Source organism: Tachypleus tridentatus, chromosome 12, assembly GCF_004210375.1.
Source record: "Tachypleus tridentatus isolate NWPU-2018 chromosome 12, ASM421037v1, whole genome shotgun sequence".
Lineage (NCBI taxonomy): Eukaryota > Metazoa > Arthropoda > Merostomata > Xiphosura > Limulidae > Tachypleus > Tachypleus tridentatus.
Genome location: NC_134836.1, coordinates 62,940,008 through 62,960,972, shown reverse-complemented (window position 1 = coordinate 62,960,972; position 20,965 = coordinate 62,940,008). Strand labels below are relative to the sequence as shown.

At 30.9% G+C, this 20,965-nt stretch overlaps 1 protein-coding gene across 1 annotated transcript in view; it reads left to right on the top strand.

The window, feature by feature from the left end:
* LOC143233413 (synaptogenesis protein syg-2-like) overlaps positions 1-20,965 on the top strand; it is a 137,691-nt gene that overhangs the window by 95,796 nt on the left and 20,930 nt on the right. The window contains exons 4-10 of the mRNA XM_076469625.1: positions 952-1,155; positions 2,634-2,927; positions 5,637-5,927; positions 6,944-7,231; positions 8,158-8,457; positions 10,841-10,966; positions 13,010-13,037. Coding sequence (XP_076325740.1) covers positions 952-1,155; positions 2,634-2,927; positions 5,637-5,927; positions 6,944-7,231; positions 8,158-8,457; positions 10,841-10,966; positions 13,010-13,037 — 1,531 coding nt within the window. The remainder of the gene's footprint in view (positions 1-951; positions 1,156-2,633; positions 2,928-5,636; positions 5,928-6,943; positions 7,232-8,157; positions 8,458-10,840; positions 10,967-13,009; positions 13,038-20,965) is intronic.

Sequence of the window (20,965 nt, the reverse complement as noted above, 5' to 3'; positions counted from 1 at the left end):
TATCTGGTAAAGAAACATGAGCTTCGTGTAATGAATGATTCGAAACGTAACAAGTTATTGCAGAATATGTCCTTCTAGGAGCTGAGGTTCGTGCAATAATCCAGTAGCCTAAATTATACAATGACACAGAATATGTCCTTCTAGGAGCTGAGGTTCGTGCAATAATCCAGTAGCCTAAATTATACAATGACACAGAATATGTCCTTCTAGGAGCTGAGGTTCGTGCAATAATCCAGTAGCCTAAATTATACAATGACACAGAATATGTCCTTCTAGGAGCTGAGGTTCGTGCAATAATCCAGTAGCCTAAATTATACAATGACACAGAATATGTCCTTCTAGGAGCTGAGGTTCGTGCAATAATCCAGTAGCCTAAATTATACAATGACACAGAATATGTCCTTCTAGGAGCTGAGGTTCGTGCAATAATCCAGTAGCCTAAATTATACAATGACACAGAATATGTCCTTCTAGGAGCTGAGGTTCGTGCAATAATCCAGTAGCCTAAATTATACAATGACACAGAATATGTCCTTCTAGGAGCTGAGGTTCGTGCAATAATCCAGTAGCCTAAATTATACAATGACACAGAATATGTCCTTCTAGGAGCTGAGGTTCGTGCAATAATCCAGTAGCCTAAATTATACAATGACACAGAATATGTCCTTCTAGGAGCTGAGGTTCGTGCAATAATCCAGTAGCCTAAATTATACAATGACACAGAATATGTCCTTCTAGGAGCTGAGGTTCGTGCAATAATCCAGTAGCCTAAATTATACAATGACTAAAAGTATGTCTTTCTATTGGGGGGACTGTGAACTTCACGTGATAATTCAGCAGTCTAAATTCATCCAGTGGCATTAAGATAACAAATATATAACCAAATGTTTTGTGTTATTTTATTTTATATTAAAGTGTTATTTTAGAAGTTGAGATATTTGATTTATTTAGGTGACCCTCCTCCTGCTGTGACCTGGTGGCAAGATTCTGCTCTTTTAGACAACGATTACATCATTACGCCTTTGAAAATATCTAGGAATGAATTTATAATCGAGGCTCTACAAAGAGAACATCTATGGTCTAAGTTAACCTGCCAAGCTTCCAATACAGATTCCATTCCTCCTGTATTCAGCTCTATTGTATTAGATTTAAATCGTGAGTGAAACACGCTATTACTTACGTACTGTTGCAATATTCATGTGTTTCAACTGTTTGGTACGTGTGGTTTGAGCATTATGTATGTGACTGGTAATTTTGATTATAGTCTGCTGAAGCACATCATGGAGTTGAATAATTTGATACCAACAAAATATACTAATTTGCATTTCATTATAAATCCATTTTCTTCGCTTTTGTAGCATTTATTTACATATCACGCAAAATCAAGTACCGAAGAGAGAACATACATATCACCCAATGTTATTACGACTGTTAATCCTGAATTAAGAACTACATATTTACATTTGAGTTTCAGAAACTCAGAAAAAAATGTTTTTTTTTAATTTTTTAACTACTAAATGCGTGCGAGTTACCTATTATTAGACTTTTGTAGCTAGATATCTAGACATTTATTTATAAGTAACATTAAAAATGAACTCTAACAGTTTTGAAAGGCGAAACTGTTTTCTTTAATAAAAACGTGATATTTTTATCCTTTTTAATACTATTTACCAAATGTTTTATACACGTACCACATTTTGTTTGTTCGTTTCTACCATAGACAAAAATTCAGGAAATTTAAAACACTAAACTCTAGTCAAACCGTTTCATATTGAAGTGAGATATTGGTAAGGCTGTGTGAACTGTTTAATAAAGATTGTTTCTCACCAGAACTTTCTTGTAAATTAAACATCAGTTGTTGTCATTGTTAATAGTTTATATAATCACCTAAGCCTAATTGTTTAAACTAGTTACTGTTTATTTACTAGTTTTTATTTTTCGTTTTCGCTGCTAATCGGACAGGTAGGTTAATGCGTTCGACTCGTAATCTGAGGGTCGCGGGTTCGAATCCCGGTCGCACCAAACATGCTCGCCCTTTCAACCGTGAGACCGTTATAATGTGACGGTCAATCCCACTATTCGTTGGTGAAAGAGTAGCCCAAGAGTTGGTGGTGGGTGGTGATGACTAGCTGCCTTCCCTCTAGTCTTACACTGCTAAATTATGGACGGCTAGCGCAGATAGCCCTCGAGTAGCTTTGAGCAAAATAAAAAAAAAACAACATCGCTGGTAATCTGCTGCCATCTTCAGAGAAATACCAGAAGAACTATTTTCTATGTTGGTTGTGGACCAGAGTTGATTACTTCATCAGTGGATATTGCATCAGTCTTCAGTGAAAACAAGGCTAGGATGGAATACCAACATAAAAATTACTTCTCAAGACTTTACCTAAGATAAAACAGACTTAAATGTAAGATGTAGGGTAAAAAGTAATTATTAATTAGTAGCTAATTAAATAGTTAGTAATTAATAAGACACTTAAGTAATGATATAAACTGCTAACTACTGATATCTGATGACAAATGTACTACAAGTACCTTACACAAAGTCGATGTATGTTGTTGAGGTAGTTTTCTAATCTCTCACTAAGCCAACTCATGAGCTATTGTTTCTTGTTTATTATTCCTTTTCAAAGTGAAACCCTTACAAGTCCGTATTACAACAAGAAAACAGCCTTTATCGGCAGGTCGTAGAGTTGAAATAGAATGCCAGTCAGTGGGTTCCAGACCCCCAGCTAGAATGACTTGGTGGAAAGATGGGAGAAAAATCTTCTCTGCCTCAGCGATAACCACGACAGAAAATATCACTGTGAGCAAGTTAGATTTTACCCCTGAAACAGATGATGACAAAAAACTATTGACTTGTCGAGCCGATAATCCAGACGTCGGAAACAGTGCCAAGGAAGCTGAATGGAAACTTGACGTAATTTGTAAGCTTTCCTTTTGCTCCTTCCAAGTAAAAAAATATATAGAATACTTACATAGCACTGAAAGGTTTTATTTTTGTTTTCCTACGACATAAACTTTTGTTTGCTTATAGTTAAATGTAAAGTTATACAATGGGCTATCTACGCTGTGATCTTCACGAGTATTGAACCTGGTTATAAGTCTTCGGACCTTTTAAGGCACGTGTAATCTTAATCTCACCTTTCCATATACACAAACGTTTGTTTGTAATTTCATGGTTGAAAGAAACAGTGAAATAAAATTAATTTAGATAGTAATGAAACTGTAGGTTTTATATAAAAAACAAATCAGCCTAAAGAATCTTGTTATACAATGTTATAAAATACAATAATGTTATAAAGACATAAGGTGCAATAACACTACAAGGTTATAAAACACAATGAAGTTACAAGATCATAAGATGAAGTGAAGTTACAAGATCATAAGATGCAGTGAATTTATAAGATCGTAAGATGTCATGATATTATAAGATCATAAGATGCAGTGACGTTATGAGATCATAAGGTTCAGTGAAGTTATAAGATCATAAGATACCGTAAAGCTATAATATCATAAGATGCAGTGAAGTTATAAGATCATAAGATGCAGTAAAGTTATGAGATCATAAGATACCATAAAGCTATAATATGATAAGATGCAGTAAAGTTATAAGATCATAAGATAACATAAAGTTATAAGATCATAAGATGCAGTGCAATTATAAGATCACAAGATACCATAAAGCTATATCATAAGATGCAGTGAAGTTATAAGATCATAAGATGCAGTAAAGTTATAAGGTCATAAGATGGCATAAAGTTATAAGATCATAAGATACCACAAAGCTATATCATAAGATGCAGTGAAGTTATAAGATCATAAGATGCAGTAAAATTATAAGGTCATAAGATGACATAAAGTTATAAGATCATAAGATGCAGTAAAATTATAAGGTCATAAGATGACATAAAGTTATAAGATCATAAGATAACATAAAGCTATATCATAAGATGCGGTGAGGTTATAAGATCAAAAGGTGCCAAAAAGTTATAAAATCATGAGATGCAGTGAAGTTATAAGATCATAAGACGCAATGCAGTTATAAGATCATAAGATGCAATGCAGTTATAAGATGGGCTGAGAAAAATCAAAATTATTTCACTAATTTGCTGAAAAATCAACAACTGTTCTTTTTTATTTCAAAGTGATAACTTTAGTTAAAAGAGAGTCTTGGAGAGAATTACATATAAATATTTCCCGTTGTGCTAATATTCACATGAACTGTATTTCCATGCTAACTATTCCTAATCTATTCTATCCTAGTGGACATAATTAGGCTAAACGATTCGTATTGCTTTTCTGAAATTATGTGTTTGTTTTATTCACGTGGGAAGTCCGTTTTTTTTTTCAAAATTGTCCTTGTTTAAAACAGGTGCGTTTTATATGCGAAACGATGTATTTCACCTTACTGCCATCCACATGTTTTTTAAAGAAATATTATTTGTGAATTTTGAATGGCTGGTTGACTTTGTTGTAAGAGAAAGATAAAAGTGAAGAATCGGGTAATATCACTGGTGTAGGAATATCTGCAAATTAGGATCTTTTTCTCTTAAGAAAGATATTTTCTATAAAACTTCTATATGAGCATTACATGGATCATGTTATTCTTATGGATCACGTTACTCTTATGTACTTCAAAATACAGCATTACATGGATCAGGTTATCCTTATGGATCACGTTACTCTTATGTACTTCAAACTACAGCATTACATGGATCAGGTTATCCTTATGGATCACGTTACTCTTATGTACTTCAAACTACAGCATTACATGGATCAGGTTATCCTTATGGATCACATTACTCTTATGTACTTCAAACTACAGCATTACATGGATCAGGTTATCTTTATGAATCACGTTACTCTTATGTACTTCAAACTACAGCATTACATGGATCAGGTTATCCTTATGGATCACGTTACTCTTATGTACTTCAAACTACAGCATTACATGGATCAGGTTATCCTTATGGATCACGTTACTCTTATGTACTTCAAACTACAGCATTACATGGATCAGGTTATCCTTATGGATCACGTTACTCCTATGTACTTCAAACTGCATTTGTTTCCTTATAAAGTATAAAAGGTTTTAATTCCTTATTTTAAACAAGTCAGAGTATTAATAAAAAGGAGTTAAGCCTAATTTTTGTGTTATTGTTTTTATTCAATAGAATAGTAAAAAACAATATTAAATATTATTTTTCGTAATAACTCTTTATTGAGGTTTGTATTTACTCATTGCAAAATAATTTACCTTCTCAATAATTCGTTGGTTTTGTTTGTTTCTTTGTTTAGAATTAAGCTCAAAGCTACACAATGGGCTGGCTACCTGTGTTCTGCCCACCATGAGTGGGCAGTGGGCTTCATTGAAGTGAATGCTCGACGTTTTTGTTTATTTTTCATGAAAGTTGTAATAATACGATGTAATAATAGTTGTAATAATATGGTGTAATAATAGTTGTAATAATTTTTGGTGTAAATATGGAAATAACTTTCTAGTGTTAATATATAATTAAACCAGTCTAAAATTTATTATGCTTTTATTCTGTTTTTATTAAAGAAAGCAACTATCTTTCTTTCAAATAAATTTACAGGAACAATTTATAAGTGATGTAAGGTAACTGTTTCAGATGTTCCAATTTTATCGCTTACGTTTTGGTCGAATGGAAATAATGATTCTATCAGAGAAGGCGATGATGTATATTTTGAGTGCAAAATCAGAGCAAATCCTCAGATAATTGAAATCGGATGGCAGTTTAATGGTAAAAATCTCTTAATAAATCAAGAAGAAGGAATCCTAATCACAAACGAATCATTGGTGCTGAAGTCGGTAACAAAAGATCGAAGTGGTTTGTATCGATGTTTGGCAGACAACGTCAAAGGTCAAGGACAGAGTGCAGAACTGGTTCTGATTATAAACCGTGAGTTTTGTCCAATACTTACTTTGTTCTGAAGTAACCAGTTTAATTTAAGGTGTTTTAACATGTTTGGACCTCAGATATTACAAGTGAAAAGTGGGAATTTTAATATTACATATAATTCTCATTCGTTCAGGGAGATCAAATTATCTAATTTTCTCAACTTTCTTCCTATGATAGATGTACAGCTGATTAGCTGTGATATTAAACGTGCCTGGTTCGTTTAGATTATATTTATTTCACAATACACCATCTATAAAACACAAACTTGTATCTATTTTATGAAACACAATTTATAAAACAAAATATCTATGTCGTGATACAAAAATCTATAATATATAATAAATTTTATGACACACGATCTATAACGAACATTTTTTTTATTTTATGATAGACTAAATTGAATTTATTTTATGAAACACAATCTATAAAACACAATATTATATGTATTTTATGATACACAATCTATAATATAGTAAGCTGTATATATTTTATGATACACTAAATTGAATTTATTTTATGATAAACGATCTATAAAACACAATATTATATGTATTTTATGATACACAATCTATAATATAGTAAGCTGTATATATTTTATGAAACACAATCTATAAAACACAATATTATATGTATTTTATGATACACAATCTATAATATAATAAGCTGTATATATTTTATGATAGACTAAATTGAATTTATTTTATGAAACACAATCTATAAAACACAATATTATATGTATTTTATGATACACAATCTATAATATAGTAAGCTGTATATATTTTATGATACACTAAATTGAATTTATTTTATGATAAACGATCTATAGTACACCAAAATAATTTTGTTTTTATTTAGTTTAAATTATATTTCTTTAAAAACATATTTAACTTTTTCGTAGTTAATGTTGGAAAAACGTTCTTTATAAATTTATATTTACTGAACTTTATATAAATTATTATTTTTCTGTATTTCTAGATGATTCATTTAATTATCTGTTGTTTTTTTCAATCAAACAGATGTACCTGTATGTAAAAACGATCAGAAGAAAGTATATAAGGTAGCACCAGGTGAAAGGATATCAGTAAAATGTAATGTAGAAGCTAGTCCTTCAAATGTTTCATTCAAATGGTCGTTCAAGAGGTCCTCGGATATGATCAAAGTAAACACATTTACATCAACTGGAACACAGAGTGAATTAGTTTACAGACCAGATGTGGTTGATGATTATGGTGTACTTTACTGCTGGGCTAGTAACGAACTGGGAATCCAAAAACAGCCATGTAACTATAGTATTGTACCAGCAGGTATAGCAAAATAAACATTATATCCAGAGCAATATAATATTGATAATTTTATTAAATGATTGTTTATTACAATTCATACTTCAGATAAAGATATGAGTTTATTATCTCTAATATTCTTCATATTAAAACTTTACAATTTAATTGTTACCAAGTATAAAACTCGTAGTTAGTTGATTAACGTAATATTCTGTTTTTGATTGGTTAATTTATTTTCTTAAGTTAAAGACTTACATTAAAACAACGTCCAAAGTAAAGAAAGGTGTTTATTATAAGTAAAACAATTTATTAAACTTTCAATAATTATCACTTAATGTATTTTGTGATTTAAAATTTATTTGGTTATTAAGAAACAAAAACTAGATTAAAAAAAATCAGTGATGTTGAGGAAGCCCACTTGTAGGGAAATATAGATATGTAAAATCGAAGAAGGTCGAAACATTGTTCGCTCCTCTACGTAAAATATTTTCTCAACCCAAACGAGCCGTTTTTACATATATAGATAAAAAGAAAGTACTGTAATACAAACTTCCTGCTGGGTTCCCGCTGGTACAGCGGTAAGAGTAGGAGAGTTACAACGCTAAAATCAGGGGTTCGATTTCCCTCGGTGGACTCAACAGATAGCCCCATGTGACTTTGCTATAAGAAACACACACACTTCCTGATGGGTAAGATTTACTTATCAAAGTACGTATTAAACTATTTATTAACAAGGTGTAACAAATATATATATATATATTTCTCTACATGTGGGTTTTTTCGACATCACTGATTAAGCTGTGACAAATTATTTGTAAACAGTCATATATAAGGTATAGTATTATTAAAACACCGAATATTACAAACTCATGCTTACCAATAATTTATACTTGGTACTATTGAAACTTATATCTCATAAAGACGTTTAATATAAACGTGATTTTAATTAGGACCTCCCGAGGCTCTTCGGAACTGTAAACCCGCGAATAGATCCACAACTGTCATAGTTGTTAAATGTGTGTCAGGTTATGATGGTGAATTGGATCAACAGTTCCACTTAGAGATCTTTAATACCGTACTAGAACGCTTACAGAGAAACATTACCAATACCGACAGACCAGTGTTTGTAGTAAATGAACTACCATCGGAGACGTCGTTCATTTTTGTTTTGTATGCATCGAACTCTAAAGGAAGAAGTAACACGGTTGTTTTAACTGTGAACACGTTATCAGATCCAGGAAGAAAAACAGGTATGTTTTGAAATGTCCATTTTTCTTCTTCTGAGAAACAAAGAATTTTTCAATGATTAGGCATTGATGAACAAAATAAATTATGTGGAATTTTATTGAAGTTTTAACAATGAAATGCTCATCAGATTTTATTTAAACAAAGGGTTGAAATAAAATAACGGAAGTTTAATTTATTGTAACCAATAAGACATTTACGAAACTACTTGTAAACATCATGTAGGCAATAAGACATTTACAAAATTACTTGTAAACATCATGTAGCCAATAAGACATTAACGAAACTACTTGTAAACATCATGTAGCCAATAAGACATTTACGAAACTAATTGTAAACATCATGAAGCCAATAAGACATTTACAAAATTACTTGTAAACATCATGTAGCCAATAAGACATTAACGAAACTACTTGTAAACATCATGAAGCCAATAAGACATTTACAAAATTACTTGTAAACATCATGTAACCAATAAGACATTAACGAAACTACTTGTAAACATCATGTAACCAATAAGACATTAACGAAACTACTTTTAGACATCAGACTACTTGACATGTTGATTTTATAACAGAGAAATAATTAAGTTGTTTTTCAACCGTTTATCAGGCAGTAATTAAAATAAATAAATCATCATTAACAATACTGTATTGTGGTTACAAGTAGATTATAACAGGTTAATAATTATCTAACGGTAAAACTTTTTAGCCTATTCATATTTCTTGTGTCACGCTGTTGGGGTAAACGGTTCACAATTTTCTTTCAAGAATCGTATCACATAATATAATTTTAACATGTCAGACGGTGAAAGTATTACAAACAAAATCATTAAGGATTTCACCGATAAGGCTTAGACGTAACTTGACAGGATTTCACCACTAAGACTTAGACGTAACTTGACAGGATTTCACTGATAAGGCTTAGACATAACTTGACAGGATTTCACCGATAAGGTTTGGACGTAACTTGACAGGAGTTCACCGATAAGTTTTAGACGTAACTTGACAGGATTTCACCGATAAGGTTTAGACGTAACTTGACAGGATTTCACCGATAAGGTTTAGACGTAACTTGACGTCGTTTATTCAGTTCAGAATATTGATACCTTTGCATCCTCAAACTAAGAACGATTAGTTTTGTACAGGCGATTAGATACACTTTACACGTTTCTTTGTTTGTGTTTGAATTTCGCACAAAGCTACACGAGGGCTATCTGTGCTAGCCGTCCCGAATTTAGCAGCGTAATACTAGAGGGAAGCCAGCTAGTCATCACCACCCACTGCCAACTCTTGGCTACTTTTTTACCAACGAATAGTGAGATTGATCGTCATATTATAACGCTCCCACGGCTGGAAGGGCAGCCATGTTTGGTACGACGAGGATTCGAACCCACGACTCTCGGATTACGAGTCGAGCGTCCTAACCATCTGACCATGCCGGGCCCAGGCTTCATACAGTATTGCAGTAGCTTGTCGTCACATATATGCTTTAACTCCTGTACATTTGATCTATCATGAAACAGGCAGTATCATGCATGTAAATATATCGTTGGAGAATCATAACAGTCTTGTTTCGAGAAATACTGTTAATATAAGGAGATTTGTTAATAATGTTCCAACATTAAAAAACAACATAACATTATGATACGAAAACGTGTAATCTTCTCCACAAGAGTATGAAACTCAGATAACAGAGAGTTTCGGACAGAAAGGGCTTTAAAATCCATCTCAAACTATCACTCGCAAATGAAGAATATGGATATGAAAAAGAACCTTCCAACCCAAGAAGCTATCACAAAGTAGCTAGAAACATCTATTACAATTACAAGGAGTATAAGAACAATCTTGAGATGGTACTGGCTGACAAGTGTTTAGTCACACCTGGGAATACACAGCTTGTTTCATGAGGAATATTGTTAAATAATATAAAAAACCTGTACGGTAATTTGCAAAGTCTACATAATAATAAATTTCTAATCAGTTAGAAGTTTTCAGTGCCTTAAAGTAACTACAAGGTTAAAATACAACTTTTATTTGGATGACGATGTGTTATTTGAAGCTAAGCTGAACCCCCTCTTCTGTAATTGTACTAAACACTAAATTATACAGAAAATAACGCCCCCGCTAGTACAGCGGTAAATATACGGATTTGCAACGTTACAAGCAGGGATTCGATTTCCCTTGGTAGGCTCAGCAGATAGCCCGATGTAGCTTTACTATAAGAAAACACACACGAAATAAGAACAAAGTTCCATCATATAATTTCAGAACTATAACTGTCAAATGTTCCATAGTGTTCATTTTCAAATGTTTCCAAAATGTTTTGTGATATTTGTGGTTTATAAATGGTAAATAATCTAATAATTTCATTTATATGTTTCGGCAGTGGAGAATCAAACTCCCATAGTCAGCCCGCTTATAAGGATTCTTATTGGAGGCTCTTTGACCCTGTTGCTTACGGGGGTGATTATTGCAGTATTTGCAAAGTTTAAGAGACAATGTTACCAGAAAGGTAAGAATAGATTTATACACATACCAATCTATGGCTAATTTTAAAAATTTAATCAAGTTTTTCACCACAATCATCCTCATTTCGCAAAGGAAACATTTATAGCCCTAAATGGTAAATTTTTCAAACTAGATGTTTCTATCAACGTGGATTTGTTTTAGTCTTAACCAAATAGTTTGTTTTTATTATCTTTTCTTCTCAACTTGTAAACGAATTTTCACAACATCGTTCAAATTCGAACTAAAATGATACTCTATTATAGTGATAAGTTACGTCATTTTAAGCTTTATCTCTGTAATAAAACTCCGTTTAATATGTAGCTTTAATACGTATCAGTTTTTAGTCTTAGCAGTTGTCAAATCTATAATGTAACACTTAGTTTGAAATGGTGTTTTAAATTCCTTATTTTATTTGAAACAATTCGATGAGTTTAATTAATTATTGTAAAGTGTGGAACAAGAAGAAGTTATTGCACAAGTGCACCTTGCACGAACCCACAAAACTATTTAAGGTTTTGCGCATAATATGTAAAATAATTACTTCTAATGTGTATATCTATGTATATATAACTTATACGTCAACTTTGGTAAAATACTATAACGTGTTTCTCGTCTATTACTTTAATACAACATTGTTAATTAATAACATATTGTAACACCAATTCTCTATCGAATTCTTAATATAAAATACTAAGTCTACAAATAATTTAACGTTAAAGTAGTAAATTACAGATTTTAGGGAATACTTTATTTACTTAAGTTTACCAAACAAACATTTGTAAGGTACAAGTATATATTATTTGAAATGTCTACAAATAATTAAAGAAAAAACGGTTTACATTGTAAATATTGTGATTCTTTGTTAATGTTCGTTTGCAAATGTCTCAAATACACAAACAATACGAACCACAAACGTTCACTACAAGTATCAATGTGTGACAAAATAATTTAATGAGAAAGTTTTAAAAATAGTAAAGCCACATACTTTATTTAGTTAATATCGACATCCTCCAATAACGAAAGATACTAACAATAAAACTACGTCATAGCTGACGAAATTACAAATTTTCTACTTACCCTACTTGAGAAAGGCTTCTATTGTAATTCGTGTACAAATATGGAGTTTGTGTTTCTATATGACGTATTGGGACACTACGAAAAGGAAGAAAAAACTTTATTGAACTGGTGTTTGTGTAGATGATGCAATATCTTGATATCTTTGTTTGGAATATTATAGTTTGTCTGGTATAACACAGTATATTATTTTTATAATTTATAATGTATAACACAATGTGTTACTATTATGATTTATCAGGTGTAGTAACGTGTATTACTTTAATGGTTTATCCAATATAATACAATGTATTAATTTTATATAATTAATCCAGTATAACACAGTAAGTTATATTTATGATTTATCTGGTATAACACAGTGTATTACTTTTATGATTTATCCGTGATATAACACAGTGTATTATTTTTATGATTTATCCACGACACAAGATATATTATTAGTTTTATAGTTTATCCACGACATAAAATAGATTTTTATATTTATGGTTTATCTACGATATAAAATAGGTTATTATTTTTATGGTTTATCCACGATATAAAATAGATTATTATTTTTATGGTTTATCCACGACATAAAATAGATTATTATATTTATGGTTCATCAAGTATAACACAAAATATTACTTAATCCTTGGTTTAAGGCATGTTTATTCTGTACTTAATCAGTGGTAAATATAAACAAAACATACATCATTTCCATTAATAAAACTAAGCAACACTTGAGGATTTTTTCTTAGTGAACTTTAACATCAAAACTTAATATATTTAAAACATAAATAACAGACATGTTTTAATACTTTCCTGACTTTTTGGTAAATGTTCATGTTTTAGTTCATTAATTAATTAAAAGGGTAAATACAAACCAAGTTTAAAAATTATTGTTATTTTATAACGTTCTTTTATCGACAAAGGGCGATACAAATTACAACAGTAGATAAGTATGTCTTTTTCTTCCTTTTCATTATTGTTTCAGGACCAAGAGGAAGAAATTCTACCGACAAGTAAGTTATGAAGATATTCAAATAATTAATAACTAATGATAAAAAATACACGTATCAAGATATTTGAATTATGAATAAGTAATGATAACAAATACACGTATCAAGATATTTGAATGATCATTAAGTAATGATAAGAAATACAGTATCAAGATATTTGAATTATGAATAAGTAATGATAACAAATACACGTATCAAGATATTTGAATGATCATTAAGTAATGATAAGAAATACACGTATCAAGATATTTGAATTATGAATAAGTAATGATAACAAATACACGTATCAAGATATTTGAATTATGAATAAGTAATGATAACAAATACACGTATCAAGATATTTGAATTATGAATAAGTAATGATAACAAATACACGTATCAAGATATTTGAATGATCATTAAGTAATGATAAGAAATACACGTATCAAGGTATTTGAATGATCATTAAGTAATGATAACAAATACACGTATCAAGATATTTGAATTATGAATAAATAATGATAACAAATACACGTATCAAGATATTTGAATTATGAATAAGTAATGATAACAAATACACGTATCAAGATATTTGAATGATCATTAAGTAATGATAAGAAATACACGTATCAAGATATTTGAGGCATCATTTACAGAAATTGAACTTCAATTTTTTTCTGAACCTTGAATTTCTATTAGAATATAAAACAGCCCGCGATTTGTATAATACATAATTTCCTGGACAACCTTTAAGTCCAAATCGTATTTTTTTTCAATTTCTGGCGGAAGTTAAAATGTGTGTATGTCCGACACAACTCTTGTTCCAAAATCCAACAAGAATATAATTACTAAGATGGATTGTATCTCATTAACGACCTAATAATTAAAATTAGCTACGATGCATGGAATTTCTTTAAAGCCCTAATTCCTGGGTAGAAATATATTATGTCAAAATGTCTTCACTAGGCGTGCTAACAGTGTTCAGGGAATTTCAATAGAAATTGGTAACAATGTTAATAAGATTCGTGATTTTAATAGTGAAACAAAGCCGCCATTTCTCATCCTAAGTTGTGGTAAATCTTTGAGACACTTTCTAAATGCCTAAGGTAAAGATATAATTAAAGGATGTCGCACAATATACAGCCTAGAAGTTGACACACAGAACACTTCTGATTATACACTTACAATATTCTAAATGTAAACTCCAACTGTTCGTCTTTTCTTAATATTTTTATTATGGAAGTTAATTTATATATACGTTGTTTTTTCACCCCAACATCATGAGACATAATTTAATATTTGTTTGAAAATGTACAACAAACTAAAGAAACTAAGACAAAAAATTACTTCTATTTTATAACATGCCTTAAGATTGTTTTTTGAGCCAAGTCATAATATAAACTTAAACCCCAGCAGATAAAGTAATATTAAAAACAACTGAAGTTTAGGACTTTATAACTAAAACACTAAATAAGGTTTACTTATGTTTTTTTAGTGGTTCCTTATGTCATAAACAAATAATGTATTCATCTGAAACATTTGTATTCTGGAAAATCACAAGAAACTACGATTAATTCGAGTTGTACTTGGATACCAAGTTTAATTTGAACATATATATATACATATGGGGTGGACAAAATATGCCCCATCCTCTTGAAAGTATTGTCCATTTGTTATATCTTTTATTAAATAAAATAAATATAGAAAAAAACTACATGTATTTAGAATACACTTCACGATATCTGTTCAAGTATGACCTGAAATCCTGATTTTAACACTGGCTTTAGTAAACACTTGAATTTTTTGTTACTTTAGTTGCATATTGCCATAAAAAGTTTATGTAAATACAATAGATAAAGCGAAAATTGCCCATGGATAACCATGCCGGATTATAGATCTGGGGATTCTAAGTTTGCATCCCGTTACTGCAGAAATAAAAATACTGTCTCCTTACTTTGTAGCCATGAGTGGACTTCAAACATAACAAGAGTACCGTAAAAGTTGGTGGTGGGTTTTGTTGACTAGATTTTTTTTCCCTTAATCTATCAGTTCATATACAGATAACTGTTAAGCAGGTTTGGTGAATATCCGTTAAGAAACAAGTGGACAGTGATGCGGTTTGTTCAGGAACTTATTTGACATATCACACCGTCGATTTGTATACACATTTTAAACAACACTGCCACGACTTAATCATACATTTTAGAGCCCTCTATTACTCTGGTTATTAGAGCCACAGATGTAGTATTATTCTTTTTCTGAAAGCATAATTATGCACTATAAACATGAGAAGTGTTTGAGTTAATAAATCGAAAGCATCGACTCTGCTGCTGTACAAATAAAGACACTAGTGTATGGGATGGTGTTAAACCTAAATCCACTGGTTATACGCTGGCAAATAAAGACACTAGTCTATCGGATGGTGCTAAACCTAAATCCACTGGTTATACGCTGGCAAGTAAAGACACGTGTCTATAAGATAGTGCTAAACCTAAATCCACTGGTTATACGCTGGCAAGTAAAGACACGTGTCTATAAGATAGTGCTAAACCTAAATCTACTGGTTATACGCTGGCAAATAAAGACACTAGTCTATAGGATGGTGCTAAACCTAAATCCACTGGTTATACGCTGGCAAGTAAAGACACGTGTCTATAAGATAGTGCTAAACGTAAATCTACTGGTTATACGTTGGCAAATAAAGACACTAGTCTATAGGATAGTGCTAAACCTAAATCCACTGGTTATACGCTGGCAAGTAAAGACACGTGTCTATAAGATAGTGCTAAACCTAAATCCACTGGTTATACGTTGGCAAATAAAGACACTAGTCTATAGGATAGTGCTAAACCTAAATCCACTGGTTATACGCTGGCACGTGTATTGAATACAGTGCTTACATCATATTTGAATAGTTAAAATTTCTTCTGTTTTCTTTATTTCTTTTCAACTCATTGACAAAGTGATATTAGCATTTCAACACGAGCTTTACTACGTAATAGATTATTATACCAAGATCCACATTAGTAGATTACCTGTGTATCACAAATCTTTTTCAGATGATTTATGGAAGAAAAGTGAATTGTAACAGTGCTATTTGTTTGTTTGTAGTTATGGGCAAAGTTACACAATAGGTTCTCTGTCACTGTTCCCACCACGGGTATCGAAATCCAGTTTCTAGTGTTATAAGTTCTCAGACGTGCCGCTGTGCCACTGGAGGTCTAATAATGCGATTTTAGAAAATTAGAAAACAACAAAGATTTATTAATATTTATTCTTACGTATCTTTCTACGACCTACTTAGAGTGTTTAGATACCCTTGTGCTCTACAATTTACTTATAATGATTAGATACTCTTGTGATCTACGATCTACTTAGAATGTTTAGATACCCTTGTAATATACGATCTACTTGGAATGTTTGATATCTTTGTGAACTATGAGATACTTGGAATGATCAAATACACTTGTGAACAAAAGGTTTCAAATTCGCATGATCAAGCATTTTTATCTTTGAAATACAGACCGTTGTCACGGCAACGAGAGGGCTAGATACTTGACTGTTGAAAAATCATGGGTTTCACAAAGAAGTTCGTTTTGTTCTTCTGTCTTCTAGATTTGTGTCTTCATCTCGTATTGGTGGTTTCTATCTTCTGGACGAAACCTCTATCTTAGATATTTTAGCCGTCAAACGTTTAAATATTCCCCTAACCAATCATAACCATTTTAAAGGTGTTCTATTTCTTTAATCATCGGATTTCGGACAAAGTTACTCGAGGGTTACCTGCACTAGTCCATCCGTAATTTGATGGGAGAGCCAAGAGAGAACACAAACAACACCCACAGCCATCTAGTAGCCTGCTCTTTACCAGCGAAATGTAGGATTGACCATCACATTATAACAAACCCAAGCCTCTAAGGATACGTATATTTGATAAAAGGAATCAAATACCTGAATTACAGATTCCGAATCGATCACTCTAACCACTAAATCGTAACAGACCCTCATTTTATAAAAAGTTAAACACTTCGAGAATGTGGAAAATTAAAATTAAGAAAAATGAAGACCAAAATATTTCTTTGTTTACTTATGTTGTCACAAGGAGGGCACCATGTGCTGCCAAACAGAGGGAGGGCAACCTGCTAGTACTACCCAAAGGTGCTGAGACCATGTGCTGCTAATCACAGGGAGGGCAACCTGCTAGTACTACCCAAAGGTGCTGAGACCATGTGCTGCCAACCACAGGGAAGGCAACCAGTTACAACTACCCAAAGGTGCTGAGACCATGTGCTGCCGATCACAGGGAAGGCAAATAGCTAGTATTACCCACCACCAACTATTGCAGTACACTTTACCAACGAAAAGTGGGCTTGACCGTTACATTATTACGCCCTAATGGCTAAAATCGCGAGAATGTTAGGTGCCAGGTTTCGATCGGCCCACTCACAGTTTGCGAGTTGATTACCTTCTCCACCAAATCAGAAAAGATTATAAAACACATTCAGGTTCTTACTGTTATTATTCCTAGTAGAGGTTTTAACCTCTTTTCAAATAAATGATCCCGTGGTTAAGTAACCTACAATGTCACGTATTCATCCAATATGTGAAATTTAGTTTTTAGTTGTTTTTTTTTTATCAACCGTATTTCGTATAATAAGTTTTAATATTATATTAAATGTGATGTCTGGTAAATAAAATACAGTGTTATATTAATTAACGTATAATGCCTAGTAAGTAAAATACAATGTTATATTAATTAAAGTGGGATATCTAGTAAGTAAAATACAATGTTATATTAATTAAAGTGGGATATCTAGTAAGTAAAATATAGTGTTATATTACTTGACGTGTAATGTCTAGTAAGTAAAATACAGTGTTACATTAATTAAAAGTGTGATATCTAGTAAGTAAAATATAGTGTTATATTAATAAACGTGTGATATCCAGTAATAAAATACAATGTTATATTAACTAAAATGTGATGTCTAGTAAGTAAAATATAGTGTTATATTAATTAAAGTGGGATATCTAATAAGTAAAATATAGTGTTATATTAATGAACGTGTAATGTCTAGTAAGTAAAATACAGTGTTACATTAATTAAACGTGTGATATGTAGTAAGTAAAATATAGTGTTATATTAATAAACGTGTGATATCCAGTAATAAAATACAATGTTATATTAACTAAAATGTGATGTCTAGTAAGTAAAATATAGTGTTATATTAATTAAAGTGGGATATCTAATAAGTAAAATATAGTGTTATATTAATGAACGTGTGATATTTAGTAATAAAATACAAAGTTATATTAACTTAAATGTCATGTCTAGTAAATAAAATACACTGTTATATTAATTTAGGTGTGATATCTAGTAAGTAAAATACAATGTTATAGTAATTAAAGTGTAATATCTAGTAAGTAAAATATAGTGTTATATTAATGAACGTGTGATATCCAGTAATAAAATACAATGTTATATTAACTAAAATGTGATATCTTGTGAACAAAATACACTGTTATATTAATTTAAGTGTGATATCTAGTAAGTAAAATACAATGTTTTATTATTTAACATGTAATGTGTAGTAAGTAAAATACAGTGTTACATTAATTAAAAGTGTGATATTCAGTAAGTACATTACACCGTTATGGTAATTAATGTGTGATATCCAGTAAGTCAAACATAGTGATATATTATTTAAGATGTAATGTCTAGTGATTAAAATATAGTGTTATAAAAATTAAAAATGTGGTATTCAGCAAGTCAACGTATTCTATTAATAAAAACAACACTATTGTTTATAAATCACAATATTACATTATTGAAATTATGATGGTTTTTGAAAGATATTCTATTGATCAAATACTAATTATTTTTAATACTCATTGAAATTTCCTTCTAACTTATATCAGACTCTTAACTAAAATAACTGGTAAGTAAAATATATTAATTTGTAATATTTTGTGGCCCCTCCCTACTCTCTATAGGCATTAAAATCGTAATTTTCCTATTCTATATTCTACCATTATCAATGTGTTTTCTAAATATGTTACTGAAACAGTTTTAAAATATTTTTAAACTTCTAGCATCCTTTCCGTTTACAAAACTTTAGTTTTTACTTGTTTCTGTTTATCGAGTTTCATTGTGCACAATACATTGAATGGCAAGGCTCGACAAACATAATGGTCAGTTACAAAGATATAAAAACGGTGTGGTAACTCATGTTATTTATATAGTCGACAAACACATTCAGACACATGTACAGAGTTTTGACCTAACTGTGCGAGTGAAGATGCGTCAGTTTACTAAGTATTATTGATATAAACTTGGACTTGCATTAAAAATAAGTCATACAACATAATTGTTGAATGAATTCACATAAATCTTATTACACGCATCAAATGTGTACACAACTAAAATTTCTTCCACTCAATGAGCATCCGAGTATTTTAAAAATAAATTAAACATAGACACCCTTTTATGTTTAAATGTCGACAAATATCACATCCCACCGTTAAATAACCCAAACGGAAAAAAATACGATATTTTCAAATTTCATATGTTGATGATTTCCACAGAAGGAAGAAAATATAGGAAACAAAATAAAGTTTCATATTAAAAGAATCAGTAACGTGTATCCAATTACTTTCGCAATACGGTAGTCAATGTTTAAGATTGTGTGCGATGCAGCAGGTGTGTAAATTTCACGTTGAGTGGTAATTCATTGTAGTTATTTCGTCAGAGCCAACAAGCTTCATATTATGTACAGCTAACAAAACTCTGAATCGGTAAAAGTTAATAGAAGAATTGCGGCTGACTTAACAATCCAATACAACTTTAAATAATGTTTCAGATCTGAATACCCAAAATTACATTCATACGAAATCTAACGAAGTTATGACATTCATTGTTTTGATCATCCAGAGAAAATGTTATTTTTCGTTTTTCTGTTTCTATAAAATGTTTTAAATGTCTGTATACATTTGTCGATGAATATTTTAACTAGTATGGTAATACTGAACATATTACAAAATAATGATATATTCTCAAGCAATATACACCATTGAATTCTAAAAATATATGAATATTTAATAAACTATGTGATGTCAGCTATTTGATGTTATAGTAAAAACTGTTTATCGTGAATGACAATGCATTATTCAACAAGTAGGTGATTACATAAGTTAAAAGATCTATGCTTATATCTGAATACCATATATTTACTTGAATTTAAGTAATATCTGTGCCTTTTCTTACTTATTTATTAGTTAACGCATGGCATACTGTTTAAGGAAGTACAGTTTATTACAAACGGAAAAACCAATCCATGTTACTTTCGGAACGGTTTTTTGAAAGGACTTTAGTCATTCTACTGTAACACTTCTACAAACTTTTCTGTTTTGTTGAACCTTTTATTTGTTTAACAAGTATAAAAGGAAGACATTAGTCATTCACCAGTAACAGTTCTACAAACTTTTCTACATTGTTGAACCTTTTATTTGTTTAACAAGTATATAAGGAAGACATTAGTCATTCACCAGTAACACTTCTACAAACTTTTCTACATTGTTGAATCTTTTATTTGTTTAACTGGTATAAAAGGAAGACATTAGTCATTCACCAGTAACACTTCTACAAACTTTTCTACATTGTTGAATCTTTTATTTGTTTAACTGGTATAAAAGGAAGACATTAGTCATTCACCAGTAACACTTCTACAAACTTTTCTACATTGTTAAACCTTTTATTTGTTTAACAAGTATAAAAGGAAGACATTAGTCATTCACCAGTAACACTTCTACAAACTTTTCTACATTGTTGAACCTTTTATTTGTTTAACAATGATTAAAGGAATATTTCAATTCAAATGCAGGTTAAGTAGTCAGCACACTGGACACCTACAAAAGTTGTAATATTTGCAAAACGAGACTCAAAACTCTAGCTTTTT